At 38.7% G+C, this 21,546-nt stretch overlaps 2 protein-coding genes across 3 annotated transcripts in view; both read right to left on the reverse strand.

Moving 5' to 3' along the window:
- Positions 1–8,451, reverse strand: part of LOC139114988 (uncharacterized) — a 28,694-nt gene extending 20,243 nt beyond the window's left edge. The window contains exons 1-3 of the mRNA XM_070676897.1: positions 8,315–8,451; positions 6,635–6,735; positions 4,702–4,821 (exon numbers count right to left, since the gene is read on the reverse strand). Coding sequence (XP_070532998.1) covers positions 4,702–4,821; positions 6,635–6,715 — 201 coding nt within the window. The 5' untranslated portion in view covers positions 6,716–6,735; positions 8,315–8,451. The remainder of the gene's footprint in view (positions 1–4,701; positions 4,822–6,634; positions 6,736–8,314) is intronic.
- Positions 1–21,546, reverse strand: part of LOC139114423 (uncharacterized) — a 103,723-nt gene that overhangs the window by 78,059 nt on the left and 4,118 nt on the right. Inside the window, exons 2-5 of one of the 2 annotated variants that reach the window (XR_011547869.1) lie at positions 19,088–19,203; positions 17,256–17,375; positions 16,304–16,454; positions 14,143–14,594 (exon numbers count right to left, since the gene is read on the reverse strand). Coding sequence is in view for 1 of the 2 variants with exons in the window: in XM_070676149.1 (XP_070532250.1) it covers positions 14,272–14,594; positions 16,304–16,454; positions 17,256–17,375; positions 19,088–19,171 (678 nt within the window). In the remaining variant the exon portion in view is untranslated. Of the gene's footprint in view, positions 1–13,542; positions 14,595–16,303; positions 16,455–17,255; positions 17,376–19,087; positions 19,204–21,546 lie in introns of those variants that run through there. The other variant, XM_070676149.1, reaches the window with a different exon arrangement.

Here is a 21,546-nt window from a genome sequence, read left to right on the forward strand (position 1 = left end):
TTTCGCAAATAGAAACAAAGACCCTCAAGGTTATTTGACTATATTGGTATGCAAAGTAAGAACCTTGATGTAGGATATGAAAATTTGTACGTTCAGAAGCTCACATTTGGATTTAACCTGACGATCGCTTTTGAAGTGAATTTTAGTGGTCTGATCGTATTTTAACCACTCTCTGGGTGACGTTTTTATTGGCGTCGATAGACCGAAAAGCAGTATATAATACGTCCAGCTGGTTATATACCTTGACATTTACGCCTACCACGGTGCAACGCACGTCGGCTTACTAAAATTCGAACTGTAGTCGGGAAGTTTTTCGCGAGAAAAAATCAGGTCATTGTCTTCGAAAACAGTTTAAATCCACGTAATTATCCTTCTCTTGTTTCTTGGTCCACTTCAAAACCGAAGATCGTACAGAGAAGCTTGACTTTGCAATCGCTTCCGTCTTCATTGTTCATCGACCATTTTTAATTGAGCTAATGACAGCCGACAGGTTAAGTATATAAAGTATATTGGCGTATATAAAGGTCACCACATCGGGATCAGCAATTCAGGTATCCAATAGAATCGACCGTTGCAATTCTGATTTTTATTAAGGCAGTATACGCAAGACCGTGCTGCATCGTAGTACTAGGCGATCGTAGTAGTCGCTCGTCTTCTAAATTTTGTTTCACATAAAAGCCGTTGCAAAGTTTGACTACACAGTTTGTGAAACTTGTCCGTATCATTTCAGAAGCTAAAAAATATTTCAGCGATGAAAGAGTTCAAATTTTCCGAAAAAGTAGCCGGCGAAATCGTGAGAGTAACCGGTCAATTTCGCCGGCTGCCGGCTCTTAATGAAACCCCTGGTAGTTTTGCATTTTATTAGCATACGTACTGTATACTTAATGTATTTGACACATGTACAGAATCAGTATATGTGTATAATTGTTGCATATCAAGCATTTTGCCCAGTGCAAGGTCACGTGACATTTTGAAAAAACATTGTATTGCTAATTAATCCCTATATGCCAAAAATCAGACCTCTAGCTCTATTCGCTTGCCCAGAATTAGATATGTGCATAATTAATGAGGTAAAGCGTGTGTTGTCATAAGGTCACCCATCCTACTAAATATAAAGAACAGCACTTGTGGTTATTTATTAGCATAAACATATATTTAAGGTAAAAGGTCATTGAGGTCACATGACATTTTGTCAAAAAATTTCTACCCTATAGTTATCCCTACATACCAAAAATCGGACATCCAGCTCTATTGGCTTGCTCAGAATTAGATATGCGCATAATTAATGAAGAACAATATGTGGCGTCATAAGGTGTCCCATCATACCAAATATGAAGGGTGTAGCACTTGTGGTTACTGAGTTGTGGACAAATATGTATATTTGAGGTCAAAGGTCATTGAGGTCACGTGATGTTTTGTCAAAATATTGTATTGTTAAGTTATCCCTATATACAAAAAATCAGACCTCTAGCTCTATTGGCTCGCTCAAATTAGATATGCACATAATTAATGAGGTGCAATATGTGGTGTCATAAAGGTGTCCAATCATACCAATAGAAGGGTGTAGCACTTGTGGTTACTGAGTTGTGGACAAATATGTATATTTGAGGTCAAAGGTCGTTGAGGTCACGTGACGTTTGTCAAACAAATTATATGTTTATTTATCCCTATATACCAATAATCAGACCTCTTGCTCTATTGGCAAGCTTAAAATTAGATTTGCGCAAAATTAATGAGGTACAATATGTGGTGTCATTAGGTGTCCCATCATACCAAATATGAAAGGTTTAGCACTTGTGGTTACTGAGTTATGGACAATAATGTATATTTGAGGTCAAAGGTCACCAAGGTCACATGATATTTTGTCAAAATGTTTGAGATATCTGCGTGAACAGATGGACTCACTGATGGACTCACGGACGGACATGACCCAATCTATAAGCCCCCTGGACTTTATTCGTGGGACAAAAAAACTGTGTCACTGCATCCTTTAGGCAATATGAATACGATGAGAAACTAAATTTTTATTTTTCTTGGCCTTATACATGGGAGTCTATGGAGAACTGCCTTATACATGGGAGTCTATGGAGGTGTAAACTAAAAAGTCCTCTAACACGGCCAAATTTGATCGCATTGTGAAACAAATCGACGTGCATCTGTATGGGGTTGGGTACTATTCTTGTGCAAAGTTTGAAAGAAATTGACCAGGGCATGTCTGAGATATCTGCGTGAACGGACGGACGGACATGACCAAACCTATAACTCCCCCAGGACTTCGTCCGTGGGCACTAAAAACAACGCAACAGTTATTACAGCTACACCGGCGGTAGGTTCATATCCAGAGCCCCGTACGGTCTGCCGCCGTCGCTTGAAAACAATCTCATAAACCCGGCCATATGGGCAGCTGTGTATGGGCAGCTGGATGCTTGACTTCCCGGAGAAGGCGAGCTGTCACGTTCAAGCTCAGGATTATTTGTCGATCAAATTTCAGTAAATTTACCTTACCTAGATGAAATCTTGTCTATAAGCTGAAATTTCGCCGAATTTTGACAAAATTGCATCGATTTTTCAGGTTCATATCCGACATTTTTGAGTTTTGAGTGCAGACAGAAATAAGTTTTGAGGCAACATGGCTGCGACCCCATGTTGACCCCAAGTGAAAATGTGTTCGCGATCAAATCTTCCCATATTTTTTTCAGAAATTTTCGACAAAATCATTGCTCCTTACATCTTTTGTAAAATATAAAATATTTTAATAATAGTAATAAAAATGCAATGTGCCATGTCTCCAGATTTCTAAAATATCGTTCGTTGACCGTTCGACGGAATACTCATTTCGCAAACTTGTGACGCAGTTGAAATTCAATACTGACCGCCAAATAATCTTAATGAGACGAAATCATTCTAGACATTCTCCAAATTATCCAACCATTCGCATTGGAGTTCAGCTCGCTTAGAGTATCATAACATTCTTCGGCCTTCTTTTAGATCGACCCTAATTTCTCCATTTAGGAAATCAATACACAAGCTACCTTGACAAAACTTCGTGCACCATTCAGGACCAAACGCACTAGTACAAACCTGTCTTGACGTCATCATCTCCTTACATGGTAATCGGCATACCATATTTTTTAGCAAAGGAGACACAGAATACGTCGGAGTATTCAGTTTCAAAACGTATTACATGTGTGATGTTGTCAAAAAAGGTAATGTTACTGCAGTGGTATAGATTACAAAACACAAAGGTTCAAATCAGTTTATTTTGGACTGGCTTTACTCAACATTTCATATTGTTCCTTATGCCAGATTTGACCACGTGCTTCTGGCGACCCCTTTACATGCAAATTTTGTGTCAAATGGTATGTTTTCCTGGAAAAACAAAGTACGATTTCTAAATGAAGGAGGCGAAATTTGCCCTCAAGACTCAAAACCACCCCTTTACGGGATGTACCTAGCTATTTTGAACGAGCTTCTCGAATCTGCAGCTATATTTCGAAATGATGGTCTGGTTTTCTCAGCTCAAGGATAAGTGTTCTCCATCGCTGTGGGCATTACTATTCTCAACTGGGGTACAGTTTCCAGTCGTAATGTTTTTCATTGTGTCCGGGATATAAAACCTTTCCTTTTCACACTTTCACTTTGATTAACACTAGTCCACATCTTGTCAGTGATTAAACATGTTTCAAGTTTAAATGTTAAATTCTGGTCTCCTGCCCTCCTGTTCGACCAAACTGAAATTACCCCTCCCACTTTGGCTCGTCCAGTGGGTATAGCAAGGGTCGTGCCATCGCCTAGGAAATGGAGGGTGCATTTATTGTTGCATTTCGATGCACATTTTGATTATATTCAGAAGATTTTGTGGCAAAAACTCAGATAGAGAAGCATTAATATTCACATCTCACTTATTCAAGACTGGCTGAGAGCAGCACTTCCATTCAGTTAACATCATTACTCCATTTATTATGCCAAGAAAGATGAAGCAAAGACATTTTGCCCTCCCTGGTCTCAGCCAGAAATGGTTATACCTTACAGAGTTTTTTCCCACGGAATGTAAACAAATGTATTGGGCTGAGGCCCAAGTACAATAAAAATGCATGTCAAACAATAAAAACGTCCAGCTATGTATATCATACCTAGCTTTGTGGATACGGAAGCCGAAAGATTACAATACTGCGACTTTGAACTCGCCGTATCACTTTACACTTGTCGCTGTGAGGTAAGCTATAATGCCATTATTTCAAATGCCACGCCCTGTTGTTGATTCCGTGCTTGTATTTCGAGGCACAGGAATTGTTTTGGTCTCAAACGAGTGAAATTGTGCGGGATTTCTCGCGTCAAATGATGCTAATGTTGCAAGAAACGTTGGACATTTGGAGAAGATCAATACTTGGCATAACATTATCACTAAAGAACTGTTTTACATTTTCCCAATTTTCATGTACTATTGAGCCTCATCCACAAAAAGTCAACTCAGTTCTGAACAAACGATGGATCCTAGCAATGCATTCTGCCAATCACATTCGGTTGAGCTTTTTCATCGGTTATAAGTTCCATAAATTTGGTCTGCAAAAGAATGGATGAAGCGATGGACGGACCATAGGCACAAAAATAAACAGACATGCTGGAAGTTGACAGGAAACGATTTTGGACCCTACAGTTCTTTAGACAGACATGTACGGGAACCAAAATTCAGTTGTTTACCTTAACAAGGTCACAGTAGAGGAAGCTTTTCTTGTCTTCATCCTCGTGCCAGTTGTCGGGTTTGCCAACGTAAATGGTCAAAAGTCTCTCACAGAAATCAATGTCACCCCAGGTGCATGGCTGCATAGAAAGCGTAAAAAGAATATTTAAGTCTGTACGGAGAGATCAGATTGATGGCACGTGTAGACCGCGGTAAGGGAGCCTTCAGTAATTACAGGAGGTGGGCCGGGGAATTTCGCGCACACCTGTACCATAAAATGTTACCCTCCCCCTATCCTCCTGTCTAAAATGTGACACCCCCCTTGTCCGACATTCTAAAACTTGACCCTCCCCCCCCCCAACCACTGCGGTATTCTCTCCAGGAATAACTAAAACAGTATCAGCTAATTTACATAACAATTGGTTCAATTGTTATGTTAGGGATATATTACAAAGGGGAGGCCTGGTGTTTTTGGAGGGACAGTCGCAATTTATCCCGCAAGAATTTTTGAAGAGATATGGTATTTCATACATTTAAGGGAGGGTCATCATATTTTGTGCAACTATAAGAAGGCAAGATGTGGCTGATTTACTGAGTGCTTCATCCAAAACTATCAAATCATAATACATGGGAGTCTATCAGGCAAATTATTGACAATTTACAAGCTATATCTGTATATCATATATGTTTGATAATGTATTTAAATGTACTTTGCTTGAATAGGGAAGTAAAATGTGCATTTGTGTACAAGGAATTCATTTCTGAATTTCATCAAAAAAGTTGGTTCACTATTCATGGTGTCTATTATAAAATTATGAATAGCTTTTCCAATACAAAATTAGGTAAATCTTTGCATTTGTGTACTCTTGATTATTGATGTTAATGTTCTTGATTCGACTTGAGTGGTTACAAGTCTATGGTTGTGTAAAAAATTTGATTTTGGAATTTCACTGAAATGTCGATTCACTATGCATTGCGGTCTATGATGAAACTATGAATAATTTTTTTTCAGTACAAAATTAGATAAATCTGTGCATTTATGTATGCTTGATTATTCACATTATTGTTCTTGATTAGACTAGAGTGGTTACAAGTCCATGGTTGTGTAAGAAATTTGATTTTGGAATTTCACCGAAATGTCAATTCACTATGCATCGCGGTCTATAATGTGTACGTATTTTGTTGGTGATTTCCAATGCAGGAAATATCACATGAACAATCAAGATAGGTTTATAAAAAGTGACCCTCCCCCTTGAAGTGTTTTCTAAAAAGTGACCCTCCCCCATTCCCCCGGCCCACCCCCCTGTAATTACTGAAGGCTCCCTTAAATGCAGATAGGTTTCTTTTGTGTTTTGGAAAACTTTGAAAGAGTCTGTTTCTGTTATACACTGAGGAGAAACCCTTGCTGCTCAACATATCCATACAGTGCCTGAAATCTTTGCGGTCATAAGTGATGATTTTGTTCAAGGGGATGCATTTCAAACCTTTCAGTCTTGCCAGGCTTTGAAAATTGAACTGCTAAATCATCAACTGTGCCATAATCTTGTAATAGACGAACTAAATATTTTATAAAGACAATATTTCGGCTGCATTCCATTTGATTAAAGACTGTCCTCAAAAACTGACTTTCAAATGTTGAAAATTGTATATTTCATATTACATAACATTCATGAAAGTCTTTTAGCAATTTTTGAATAGTTTATAAATTCGAACTGTACTTATTTTGAGAGAGAGAGAGAGAGAGAGAGAGAGAGAGAGAGAGAGAGAGAGAGAGAGATACAGTAAATCACATCTTATGTTGCATCTAACAAATAAAGAAGGGTTTTTTGCAGAATTTACTTTACACATTTACTCTTACAAGGAATGTTCCAATGGGGTTTGCTATGCCTCCGCCTTTGAGTACAACTTATTTTGGGTATTATTACATTTTGCTTGAGTAAATTCGTTCATTACCTTTGGCATCTCCTTCGCGCCATCTACGTTCATACCGGTAAAGAATAGAATTACTGTTAAGATTATGATCTTCGTCCACATATTGTTGGTTAAATAGGATCCTTTAAATAATTAGAATGACAAAAAATGTAAAAAGAGAGAGTCAATTGAAATGAAAACTTCTCTGTATTTTGAAAATGCAGTGAGTGTTTCTTTTTTCTCTCGAGTTATTGAGGGGGCCTGGGGGAGGGGGGCTCATTACAAATCCAGCAAATTTTCTCAGCGCTGTTCAGAAATTATACAAAAGTAGTAGTCATTGCACGACAATCATTGGATAGAAATAAACACTGAATATGTCTCTATCAAATTATTCATCAGGTTATAAAATAATAAAAGCAAGGTCGAGGTTAAGGATATATAAAAATTGCAATGCAAAAAAGGATTTGTAGTGGTTTACAATGTTTCTAGAAGCCGCGGGTATTTACAAAAATACATGTCTACATTAATGCATAGCGTTACACAACGAACTAATTATTGTGTGTCAAAGGACGTGATTAAATTTACAATAGGAATAAATAATCATGATGCGATGTCCGTTTGTATTACTCCATATAGCTTGAGTAACGTTTGTAATTTATATTAATGAATTATTGATCTCAACTAGATATAATTACCAGCTGCAGAGGAATTTTTCCAATTTGATGGCACATAATAAACAACAGAAACCCTGCAGTATATGTTGTTGTTGTTGTTGTTGTTGTTCTTGTTCTTGTTATTGTTGTTGTTGTTGTTAATTTAAACGTCGAGAGAGTAATTTGATAACTTTGAAATAGCGATGCATTTGGGAAAACTCAAACACAGAATTTGTGATTATTTACATATTTGAGTATGTAAGAAGAGATGGACAAAATCGAAAGACTGGTGAGATACTGATGAGATGAGATACTGTCTGGGCATGCGTATATTAAGATAGTATGCGCCTCGAAATTGAAAGACTCAAACTTTTGCTCAAACTTTCCCTACGGAATCTTTCAAACATTCCCTTTAAAAGTCAAGAATAAAAATCGGGGGTTACTGTGCAAATATTGTTATTAGAGAAAAAAATAACCCAAGATTTACCGATATTTAAAATTCAAACTGGCCACCATCCTTGTGTTAACTCTATGGAGGAAAATAAAGTTTTCGAACTCCGAAAAACTAAGCCGGTGAAAAGTTTTCTTACACCAAGAGCTTTAAAAAAAATGAACAGCCACAAATGGTAGATCAGAAAAGAATTGTAAAAGTTTGAGAGTCCGAGTGTCCGTTCCCGAGGGGCGTTCTACCTTAAACACGATTGAAACTAATTTGGGATTATTAGATCTTCATATTTTGTAAATTTCTCAAAAGTGTGAGGTGCCATGATATAGCTGAGTGTTGCAATATTATAATCATAAAAACAAGTGTGCAACTTAAAAAGAAAAGCAGATGGGCGTACATTTGCAGGTGAAAACGACATTACTGCACCATCCAATTATCCCAAATTAGTTCCAGTCGTGTTACTTGATTGAAGCTACCATGCTGTTCGGATTTAAAATTTTGTGCGTTGCGATTGTGGTGGTGAGGGGACTGTGTTTTAGGGAGCGCAACTTTGACTAAGAAGGAAGAAAGAAAAATATGTTGTCACAGAGACATTTGCTACAGACTGATTTTCTTGTCACCTACCTTATACGGTATCTTACTCTCAGCACGACGCAACAACTGCTATAAAACTGCCAGGCAGGAGCCACAGCGAAGCAACGCTATCGACCCGGAATACCGAGCTGCCAGTGGTGGCACCGGCAATTCTCAATCGCTTTATTAGCTGAGATAAATACGGATTACGCGATTATCCGACACCTTTGGATATTAAATATAGCGGTGGTCAACACCCTGTCGGCAAACATGGCTCGCAGTGACCACTGAGATCAATGTTTACTATAATCAGATTACGGTCTTGCAATAAGTTCAGCATTAAGATTTCCATGCTTTTGTAAGTTGTCTCGGATGAAGGGCTAACCATATAAATTTCAGGGGGGTTATAGAAAGTATTCGCTAAGCATTTCTGAAAGGGACAAAGTCGCCCATTTTTCATGAATTTTGTTTGATACGAGATACTACTTATATTGTTTTACATCTTGAAAGATACTGATTGAATGGGTGACCATGCATATATTTGCCCCTGTTTTAGACACGATACATGAAACCATCGCGAAAATGAATTAATGGTCATGACCATTAATTCACTTTTGCGCTGGTTTCACTTAATTTGTCTGAAACCGGGATCGAATATATGCATGGTCACCTTTCATACAGTATCTTTCAAAATGTCAAACAACATAAGTAGTATCTCGTATCGAATAAAATTCATGAAAAATGGGCGACTTTGTCCCTTTAACAAAGTAACCTGTCTGATAAAATTAATAGACACAAAATAATGTGTCAGAAGAAAAATATTACCTTCGAAGAGCATTTCTCTGTAAAAGTGCATGTGTTAACGCAGTACTCGTATACAGTCCAAGTATGTAAAAGTTCATGACCCTGTGTTAACCTCCCAGTAATAGTCTGCTGCCTTACATAAAATCAAAGCAATCTTGAAGACTCTCATAATAGCTCCGTTGGAGGTCCTTGGCACATTCTGGAGTAAAAATAGACCCCAAACCATGGGAATATCTTCAGGCAGTAGATATAGTTTACTAGTAATTTGCTTTTAATTGCACATTAACTCCAGAACCCTGCCGGAAAGCTGTAGTTCGATATTCAAATGTAAAATTATAACACTGACTGACGATATGTCTGTTGTTGTTTGTGCATCTATAGTATCCTAAGAAGAAATATTTTCTTAAAACGTCGGTTTTTCAGCATCAGAACATCTTCCTACCGGAATGATGTACAAGAAAACAAGACAGTCAGAAGAGCTGCTCTTCTCTCTGCTCTTCTTGTTGGAAATCGTCAAAAATGAAAAAAAAGAAAAAATTTTCTTACTGTGTTCCTCGTTTTCGTAAAAAAAAACTCTTGTGTAAAAACTGTGATGTTCTTTGAAGAGCTTCATGATTTGCAGTTTGCTTGCGCGAAGTCGGCAATTTGCACATTGGCCGCGGTTCAAAATGAGGGACATGAGTAGAACTTATCCAAAGTCACTTTCTGCAAATATTGAAGAAGAACTAAGGCATGACAGTCGCGAACTGCCTGTGTATCGCGGTGTGTAAGGTAATTGCGAATTTGCATATTTATATTTTCATTGAAGCTATGCATCAATGGTGATCACACCAAACTGAGGAAACTTTGTACAGATCTGGTATTACTCATCACAACATGTATGTCGCACTCCTCTGAAGGTCCACGCAGGTCACGGCGTAGCGGGACTTCCGTGTAATCAGACACCTCATCCGATCCACGGATCGTTACCGAATACTCGCTGCAGCTGGGATCCGATCTCATCAAATCTGAAACAAAAACGAGAAACACACGTTCTCTCATGTTTTGAAACATTAGCAACATTCTTGAGTTTCAGTTATTGTACGATTCTTTGAAAGAAGACTTGACCCGGTAATTAAAAACATCGCCGGGACATGTCTTAATGCCCTTTAAAAGGTGATTGTCAAGCCAGAAGTGTCATTTACAAGACCAAACTCTCAACGGGAGTCAGTGAGGAGAAGGTTCATACACATTCCAAAATGTACGAAAAGAGTACTAAACAGTTACTATCGAAGTTTGTTTGGTCCCTCAAAAACAAGGACTTTGACGTATCATGGTCAATTATTACAAGAGTATCGAGTTACTCCATCTCAGATGTCATACGGCTCATACATCATGACTCTCGTAGAGAAAAATGGAAGAGATTTGACTGTCAAAACAATATGTATGTATGTATGTATGTATGTATGTATGTATGTATGTATGTATGTATGTATGTATGTATGTATGTATGTGTATGTGTAAATTTACGTGTATACGTATATATGTATATCTTGTAGGAAACTGAACGCTTAGTCATTGCAAGAAACATGATCGATGAGTAAAGAAAATTCAGTCACGTGAGGCCATTCTGTTGTGTAAGAACACGTACATGTAACGATTATGTAACAATAAAATTGCAACTCAATCAAGTTCTAATTTTGAATTAGATGCGCCATTCATGCATTCAAAAGAAAACAATAATTTTACATTCGGCAAATAGTAAGAATGGTTTAATTCTATCGAACGTTTTTACTGTGCTATCTGGCCCAAGCAACGCCAAAAGCCTCGACTAGCGTGCTAGTAGCGGCGACGTAAGAAAATTTAGTCACAACAATTATATTGGCACTGTTCACGATTTTCTGTTGACCTTGTGTATGGGTTAGTAATAATATCGATCTCCTTATTCAGGGATGGGACGTTTAGCACTCAGGTGAAGAACTTCAATTGTCAGCTGAAGTGTCATTTGATAGCGGCTCACAGGGTCCGAGTATTTTTTTAATGATAAACAATCCCACCTTATATGTGTAAATTACAGTAATGCAATAATATATCTAAATCATCGGTTGGGTCATCTATCTGCAGCTGGAAACAGTGTCATCAGGATTTTAGTGAAAGAAACTTTGACTGAGAAGGAAGGCTCAACATGACGTCGCAAACTTAATGCTGGAGAGGCCCGGACTACTGTTTTGGTAACCTAGCCTAATTCGTACCTGACTTACCCGGTCGAACGCAAAAGCTGTCGACCGATCGACAACGACTAGGGGTAAGGCAAAGTGAGCCATCGTTACAGGCGTGAAACAGCGCATTGCTGATGGCACTACTTTCTGAACCAGCAATTTTCTATCGCGGGTTGTAACCCTCGACACGATTACCTCATAACAGCTACACATTATAGCTACAGTCGAAATCTTATCGGTTAATATCACAGTGACTGCAAACAAATGCAGAAACCCTTGTGGAAGCACACCGGCGCAAATCAAATCCCTATCAATTCTCTAATCTCTCATTATTTCGGTATTAAGATTTCGACACCGATATCATCTGACGCAAAAGGCGTAATGATTCCAAAATTAAAGAGGGGCTGGTATTAGATTCTTCGGGAAAAACTACGGTGGGGCTGTAAATTCTTTCGACGAAAAATGCATCAAAATGACGATAAGAGAAATTGAGAAACAAAAGTCGAAAGAAGCATATACTGCTAAGCTTTACAATACGCATTGCTTTCTGGGAACAACCCGGAGATTCCACAGGTAGCGCGCTTATATACAGTTACAGCGTCATTTCAATCTGCAGTTGGATATCGATGACGGTTATCGATTTCATTTCAATAATAACACAATTGCATCAATGTTGCTCTTCCCCGTCGCGAATGTCTCGACAACATTGTTCTCGCATGCACTCAATACGGAGTGAGAAACGGCGAGCTCAACTTTCAACTAACTAACCTGTGACGATATCGTTTGAAGGATTATTGCGAGTTCGATATTTACTCGCACAGAGAAAGAGATATAGACGAATATTCCGATGAATGCTCAATCTTCTGTTAGTGAACTTGTAGGACCATTTGATTCCAAAACACTTATCTGGTGAACACATTATCGCTTTCTAGATTTGTTCAGTCCTTGATTTTACCAACATTGAATGTTCAATGTCTAAATATCAGTCGTTTGGGGAACTATTTTAACCCGATGATGATGATAATGATTGCCGGTGATAGTCATTCGGTTGCTGGCAATCGAAGGTGTAAATTTCTCGACTTTGTATATTGCTATCCTAAACTGGTAACAATTTGCACCATAAATTTCTACAGAGGTCCGGCAATGAAGCTTACACTCATTTAAACTTTAAAACCCGGTGAAGGAAACTTCTGCTTTTTTATTTGTTTGTCAGTCACGGCTACCTGAAAAGAGATTGTAGCCGTTTCCTCCCTATGACTTTTCTCACCAACCTCCTCGTTCGACACGTTTGGCGCAGTTGCCTTCTTCTAATGCAAGAATGTATTTCACTGTTTTGCTACGATACCTCGCGGAGGAAGCAAGTGAGCAGAACAGCGCCCTCTTGCTATCTACGGTTACACGAACCTGCTCTTTCAACACGTTTGAAATGTGAGTGCTTCATGTTGCAGTTCACGAGGAGACTCGGAGAATCTGAGACTTTTCTGTAGCATTTCTCTATGTGCTGGGAGACTTTTCCTGAGGCACTTCTCTGACCAATATTAGGCTACGACCCCTAAGTTTTCCAAACCGAAATTTGTTAATCCAAGATTAATTGAAATTGAATGAATATTTGCAAAAACTGATTTTGAGCAGAATACCCTGTGTTAGGTGCACGCCCCCCTCCCCCTGACAGCAATGCGACATGGCTATTGAAGAAAGCCCTTATAAAAGTCACCTTTCCAATAACTGAAAATTCACTTGGCATCAGTGACAACTTAAAAAACAAGGCAGCTTACTCGTTCTCGCAAATTTGCTAAACTGTATTACTCAGTGACAGCTTTCAGCATAGCCGCAGTTCCATTTGCCCTAAATATTTTTAAAAATTATATCATTATGATGTCACTGTATCATCAGGACATCTTGTCTATATTCAAAAGGGTTATCGAGAAGAATTGTGCGTACCAAAGCAGGTGGCCAAGGGGGGGGGGGGGGGCGGCTAAAGATGTTAACGCGGTATGTGTAAAACTTTATTAAAGGTTATTGAAAGCTTAGTCTCTCTCTCTCTGTTCTCTTTCTCTCTCTCTCTCTCTCTCCTCTCTCTCTCTCTCTCCTCTCCTCTCTCTCTCTCTCTCTCTCTCTCTCTCTCTCTCTCTCTCTCTCAAAATAAGTACCATGCAGGCTACGACTCGATGACCACACTGGGCCTGAATATGAAGGCAGTACTTCTATGGCCTGAGAAACCGTCAACAGCCAGGAGCTCTTCCATATACAATTAGCATTCCCGCACAATTCACAAAATAAATGGAAGTCGTTCCTTTATTCCCTAAATCATTGCTTTTGGAAGTGTTACATTACTATCCTCATATGATGGCACGGTAAGATATATCAAATATCGAGATGGTACATTATACATGGTATCAACATTTTTGTATTTTGTGCGATATATCCAAACGTCGTGTCTCAACATGTTTGTACTTTTGTATGAGATCGTGTAAACAAAGGTCTGGACGTTTGACATTAGATAACTTCTATTGCTAATATTTACATGCAGTACGTAAAACTATAATAGTAAGATGGGAAATATTACATTAATATGATGAATACTTTCTGAATTGAAATCCATTACACAATATATAAAGCGGTAATTTTGTAACGCGGTTTCGAATCTAAGAGCTGGTATAGCAAGACTGGACAAAACCGCGTTACAAAATTACCGCTTTATATATTGTGTAACGGTTTTAGTCCGGTCTTGCTATGCCAGCTCTTAGATTCCAAACAATCCTATAATGCACTCGCGATAGCTAAAAATATAAGAAACTTAAAAAGCTACTTATTGCTGGGGGAATTTAATTGCTTTCAGTTGGAAAAAGAAAGATTTGAATTCTATCTTGGCATAATATGTCTCAGGGGACCGTTTGAAATATCACCGTAGAACTACAATCAAAGAAACTATCTAAATCGTTGACTATTGAAAATGGCAAAGTTTTAAGGCAAGGATCTTAAGATTCGCTACCAAGTGAAAAAAAATTAAAAGTACGCATAATAATCCTCGGATTGTGCGATTCTCCATTGTTCCTGGCGACGAAGGAGAGCCCGATTCCAGATCAGTCGGCAATGCCCTTCTTCGGAAATGATTTGGTAAGGGTTTTCGAACCGTCTGGGAAGCGAGCTGCTGGCCGTCCGCTGCACCCTGCACCTTATGCGTTCGTTGATGAAGCACGGGCCGGCCTTGAGCATGGCCACGCAGGTTATGGCGTAGCGGGACTTCAGGTAATCAGACACCTCGTTCATGCAACGTTTTGTAACGGCGTACTCGCCGCAGGGGTCGCTGGGATCCGATACTATGGGAGCTGCAATGAAAAAGACGAATCGATATTCCGCCATGATTAAATATATCGGTAATAATTTCAATGGTCATTCTTTCTCATAGAAGTGTCAAAATGATCAATTTCCCTGCTCTCTTTTTCCGAGCTTAGATAGATATATGCATTGACACCTTTCCAATTATGATGTCCTAAAGTTTGACTTGGCCCTTGTTAAATGGCGGCATCCTGGTCTATCATTATTTCTGCTAGTAATAATACAATTAAGTCTATACTTCCTTTCGAACGTAGACATTATAAATGAGACTGTCTATATGATTTGAATCAACATAAAGTGTACGTACGGGTGTTGATCATGCCTTGATGAAATGGTAGTAATTTTTTTGTTGTCGGTTTGTTCGGGTACATTTAAAACTACAATGCATTTGTCATATATAACGGTTTAATATTTAAGGGAAACAGTCGTCGGAACTGCGCCTATTGGTCTTTCTTGTTTACAAACAATGTATTTCGTGCACGATATCTAGATGCATCAAGTCAACATAGCTGCAACATTGAAATTATACGATGTAGATTATGACAGACATGTTTTAATTTTCATCAATCACCATCCTGCCTTAGATACAGTGTTTACATTGGTCGTAGGGGTCCAATACGACCTTCAAGCGCAGTTAAGGCGACAGTATCCCTTTAAGCCCCATGTGGTCCGGGGAAAACATCTTTGTCAAGGTAGAATATCCTAAGAGAACGAATTTCAAGACTTTAAAATGTTCAGAATTCTTTCCTTTTCGTCGCCTATATTTTGTGTAAACTCATATTGACGTTTGGGGAGAAAATTTATTTAGTTCTCGCTGTAATTGCGTTATTGTAAATCCAAATTATTTTATTTTCAATAAAGTTAAGATGAAGAATGCTGACAATTTTGCATTTTAAATTCCATGTGAATTTCAGTAAAATTGTGTTGATTGGTTTTACTCTGGGATATGGCACAGAATAGTTGAAACATTTCATATATTGAGCGATGTACGGATCAGGTAAAGTCCATTTTTCAAGGGAGCGGTCGTCCCGGCCGTGTGCGGCTGCTCAACTTTGCTGTTGATAAAAATGCAAATTCCTACTAGAACTCGGTGGTTGAAGTTGAACAAATGTGAAGCAAATTTTAGCATGTGATGCATGTTCACAGTTCACCAATTTTGTAGCTTTCTAATCACTGCCAGACTGTGCCAAATAAAGTTTGGTCGAACCCATTTGCTTGTATGAAGCTTATTCGGTGTGGCCGAGGTCACCTGTTTCGGTACAGCCGCAATTTTAAAATTTTTTGTATCATGATATCAAAATTTAGATATCATGTTGTGCATAGCAACATACGGGTCCCATTGTATGGTCCCATACTCAAAGCTTGAAACGGGACAACCCTGTAACATAATTGGAACTAATTTGGGATAATTGGATCTTCAATTTTTCGAATTTCTCAAAAGTGTTAGGTGCCCGAAAGCTTAATGTTGCAATATTACAAACTACTCATAAAAACAAGTGATTAACTTAAAAAGGAAAGCAGATGAGCTTACATTTGTAGATTAAACAGACATTACTTCGTCATCAAATTATCCCGAATTAGTTCCAATCGTGTTCTGTATTTAATTTTGGAGGAAAATGGTTGGGAAGTGGTAAATATTTCTTCTACACTTTACGTAACATCGAATGAAATATAGTTGTCACACTCTACTTAAACCTACCTTTTGGCTCATCAGTACATAACCCTAAGTTGATCATATTCTCAAGGCCAGGTGCAATTAGTTCCTTCCATAGCGTTATGTTCAGTGGCATCTTGCTGTTGGGTGTGTTATCTACGTCACAGCTAAGACTCTCTAAACAGTTAAGACGGAGCTACGGGCAAAAAAAACCCATAAGAACATTAAATGTTGAAACGAGTGAAAGTCAAAAGAAAGGAGTATTTTGTATTGCTTGTAACAATAGTTTGATAGGTATGTGCGTGACTTACGCTGGTATGTAATATAGAGTACAATTGTGAAATGTGATTTCGGCAAAATGGTAAACTTTTCTCTAAAAAGTTAAATAAAAAAATTCAACAATCTTTTCAAAATTGCCAGAATGAGTTTATCCTCGGCAGGAGAAAGTTTTGAAAGATATATGACTTGTAGTTTCAGGAGATAGATTGTCGACCAAACTTGGGAAAATCCCTTCAAATATAAGAAAATTTCTTGATTGATTATCCCTGGGGATTTAAAATAAACCAGATGTCACGGCAAACGGCCGTTCAGTGGGTTTCAAAATTGTTTTGGAGAAAAAATCAGGAAAAGAACTTCGGAAATCTACACATTTTAAATTTTATGGTAGTTTTGGTTTGGCTAATACCAACGGCGCCATCGCAGCCAGGGGCTTCGACAAAACGAGCGAGTATGAGGTCTGAATCTGTTCAGATGACTTTCAACTGATGTTGTTCAATTGCAAGTCGTTGAAGAATTGTACATTTTTTAAGACATTTATACTATGTAAAATTTTTTTCACTGTAATTTCAGTTTTCGGTAATTGGGGAGTGCCGCGGCGAAAAGGAGAGATCGTGACTCATGTCGACCGAGTGAGGGCGAAAAATCATTTTAGCGTACGTATGGTACCCAAGAGTTGTTGAAAACAGAATCCTTGGCTCGTAAAACATCGGTTTCTTACCTTAACAAAGTCGCAATAGAGACGGCTTTTCTTGTCTGCGTCTTCGTACCAGTTGTCGGGATTACCAACGTAAGTGCTCAAAAATCTCTCACAGAACTCGACTTCATTCCAGGTACAAGGCTGTGGACAAAGAAAAACCCGGAGAAAATTACTAATGTGCAGCAGCTCGGAAGCTGTTAGCCAATTATTTTGCAGAATCTTACCGTTATAATTGAATAATACAAATAGACTCCCTAAGTTGCTATGAATGGTGACAATCGACCAATGAGATATAACCTGCCGAGCACGCTGCATATCAGCAGAAAATTACCTAAATTGCAGCAATTTAGGGGGTGAATTTTTCTTTCACACAACACATAAAGGGGTAACTTGATTTTCAAAAAATATTCACCAAAGTACAAAAAATTGTCGACAACGCGAATGACTGATTATGATCAGACTAAGTATGTTCTATTGTTCGTAATGTTTATGGTAATTTTGCTGCGGTTGAGCGATTTGGGCAAGAAGTGTCGTATAAACATCGGATGTATTACGAAATTTGATATCGTCAATTTTGTGAACCTATGGACAAACGTCCTTGCCGAACTTTATTTTAATCTTAAATTGCTAATTTGGCGAGCGGAGGCCTGGTCGAACGCACCCGACCCAGCTAAATTGTTAGAAATGCGCCACTAGCGGTCAGTGCAGACGGTGCATGTGCTTGCAAAGGTTGTTCTATCCTATTAAATGGAGAGCGTACGTACCAGTAGCCCTGCGTACAGGTCTGTGTGTTCTCGGCGTGGTGGAGGCCGTATAACGCCGGGAACACACAGACCTGTACGCAGGGCTAACGTACCAGGTACCAGAGAAAGGAAAAGCTCTGTCCCTGCGTTCGAAACTATATACGCAATGACCAGTACAGACAGCTGTGCACGGGGCGTAGATGCGTTTTTTTTGTCATGACCCTTAATAACAGTTACTTCAATAAGATTTATGCATGGCGGTTTTGCAGTCCCCTTTAATAGATGAAATGGTATCCGTTTCTGAGCAGTTTACTTCAGTTTTATAGATCCACTACAGGTTTCTTCTTTCACCCTTTTCTTCACTATGAATGCCTTCGCACCGAATTTTATGCAAACAATAAAACTGGGTCAAACATTTTCTATACGGAGCTCGGAATGACTCAGCCTCCTTTGGAAATCGCGCTCATCCGAGCAGTACATCGACGGCCAGAGGTGAATCCTACCCTCCCCAGAGTCTGCTCCTTCTAGGCTTCCATAAAGACTTCGTCTTGCTGAAGCTTTCGTTGCATAAAGACCGTCCAAAGCCTTCTATGCCACACGCCTTGGTCGACTGTACACGGTTGATATTCAGCGAAATTTTGATTAAGCTATACAGCCCTATTAAAATGGAACCCTTCTTGCTGGTGCCACCGCCCATGGTTTGAATTCTATGTCCGGCGCTCAAAATAGCGTCTCTCGGCTTAGTATATCAGCCTAAATTCATTGGTATACATATGTTTACCTTAAACAAACAAACAAACATTGTTATGCTTATCACCGTGATTTTTATTATGAGCTGTAATTATGAACCCGTCAAAAGTTGAAGAAGGTATACTGAGAGTATTATATTTACCACAACAAGGGGAGCAAGTTTTTCGCGATTGGCTTGAGTTTGCAAAATAAATCAGGTAGAGTCAGGTCACTGACTTGACTTTTTTCCTCTTTTTTTTTTTTTTTTTTTTTTTTTTTTTTTTTTTTTTTTTTTTTTTTTGAGAGAGAGAACTGTATCATAGAAATACGTGACATTGTTTAACATGAGTAAAACACTTTTGTACCGTGGACTGTACTTACCTTTGGACCCTTCTTCTTTCCGCCCTCTACGTCGTGGACGTTGCAGAACAGAATCGCTAATAAGATTATCACCTTCGTCCACATGTTGTCAGTATACCGATAACCTTAGAAGAATTCTAGTCGACAAAAGTAAAAAGATAAAGCCAGATGGTAATATTATTTTTAGTGAGAAAATAAGGCAGGGGGCTAGTTTTATCTTATGATATTTCAAAACTCGATTTTTTGTGGCAATCCGGAGGTGGCTTGCTCTTTTTGGGGGGATGTCGTGTGTTTGGTAACCCGAAATGTGCAGTTTTCTAGGAGTAAATATGCCATCTTAAAACCTGGTGTTGTTTACATACTAGAATGGTAGGTTCATGACATAACAAATAAAGGTGATTATATGGATTATAGGGTGGTTACCGAGGCTCTGAACTACACTGACCACATTCCCTCCACACTCGTGAGAGACTGTGTCTGCACGTTTCAATACGAGTTTTATGCATTCGCTTTAAAGGGGCAGCTCTCAATCCCGGATTCTAGCATTATTGGCTGTTTACGTTGACTGTTTATGCGATTCCAGTCCTTTGTTCTGTTTGTTCTCCTTTAAAAGTTGTGCAAAGTTAGTCAATTCACTCAGAGAAAAAGCTGATAAAGAACCTGTGTCCCAGACGGTACAGTTAGTGATACATCAGATATGAAAAGAAGTTCACGGAATCAGTATTTATACTACACCTTGGGGCCAGGGGTCACTTCAAGAATGCATCCCGATCGTGCAACTTCACTTAGGGGCTGCCCATGTGATATTTGGGGGGGGGGCTGGAAGATTGACTCTGGGGCATTATTTTCCCCTCTCTGCTTCATCTGAAATTGTTTCAACTGTGTAAATTCTGGCATCTTTTTTTACTTCCCTTCTCAGAGGAATATGTTTTTTCTTTCGCACATGCGCGGTGAAATGCAAATATTCGCTGTTCTTTTTTGTTGAGATGTTTTTTTTCATATGGCACGACAAAACTGAATAAGGAAAGAAATGTAAAGCAGCACAAAGTTTACATGAAACTATCGGCAACAGCAACTGCTTCAGAATGTTGGAAAATTGGAAAGAAAATAGAAGCATCCTTTACTGCAGCAAAATTACTGATGGAGACAAGAAGTCATCGAGGTCTCAATATGTACTGTCAGTGATTAAGTTTGTTTCAAGGAAGAGGGCTAAAAGCATGTGGCACAAACCGACTAGGGAGTCGAAAGACAACAAATGCATACAGAAAGTGGAATGCTGAATTTAACTGGGCGTGGTTAGCAGGGCGTGTGCCCCTCCTGATAGAGGAAATTTTGAATCTTTACATAAATGGGGTTATTTGGTGACCATTTTGAGAGGTTTCATGAAGACTCAAAATATTATATGACAAAAAACGAATTTTCAATTATTAACTTGTGGATACAGACAAGAGAATGCCTAAATTGGTTTCTCTTTTTTTGCTACTGCAGAGAAATTAAAATGTACTGATGTAGCCTTTGCCACAGCCACTCCAGATATTTACGTGCATTCGTTGTTGACGTTGAAAAAATTAATCCAGGGATAATCTGGTGACCCTTGGTTGCTTTAGCACATTAGGGGAGAACCATTTGATTTTGGGGGGGTATGGAGGAAATGGGTATGGGAGCAAATTTTTTTTTCCTGTCACAGTGACAGCAATGTTTTTTTTCTACTGTCAGAGCTGCATCAATTTTTTTTTTTCAAATGGAGTAGCAATGCAAATTTTTTTTTCTTTGTCATCAAGTTTGTGATGCGTTGTATATAAGGGAGCCGTCATTATTTACGCCTGAAACTCAGAAATTTTGAATGACAGAGTTTTCACTAGGATATCTGACCGGGCAGAATTTGAAAGTACAGGGGGAGAACACGCGAGAGGCTTAGGAGGAAAGTGTCACAGGGGCTTTTCCCTATCTTGCATGGAAATCTTTAAGATATTGATGTGTGCAATGGTGCAGTCTGGTGCAATCTGAGAGGTGTTTTTTTAATTTTTTTACCAAGTGAAACTGTTAGAACACCCCAAGGGGGAGAGCACGAGAGGGGGTTTCCCCCTCTCGTATTGGAAATTTTGGGAAATTGATGTGTTTAATGGTGCAATCTGAGAGGACTTTCAGGTTATTTTGCACTCTGTAAAACTGTTTGAAAATGACATTGAACACTGCAATATTTTTTTTACGTTTTTTGCATGATCAGTGTTTGTGTCACAATATTCAACAACCAAACAATGACATACAATTTGTGAAAAACAGTTCTGTTTGCCAGAGACTGAAGATAAATAAATATACAGGAACGGAAAATCTGTGACCTTCTTGTGTCATTTCTCCAGCTGCCAGCTTCTAATGAAAAACATGAATATGGTATGTTTAACTGTCAAAATGGTCATTGAACTGAGGTAAATGAGAACATGTTTCTGTGATAATAAAGGATGAATTCACAACAGTTCAGT

Source organism: Ptychodera flava, chromosome 16, assembly GCF_041260155.1.
Source record: "Ptychodera flava strain L36383 chromosome 16, AS_Pfla_20210202, whole genome shotgun sequence".
Taxonomy (NCBI): Eukaryota; Metazoa; Hemichordata; class Enteropneusta; family Ptychoderidae; genus Ptychodera; species Ptychodera flava.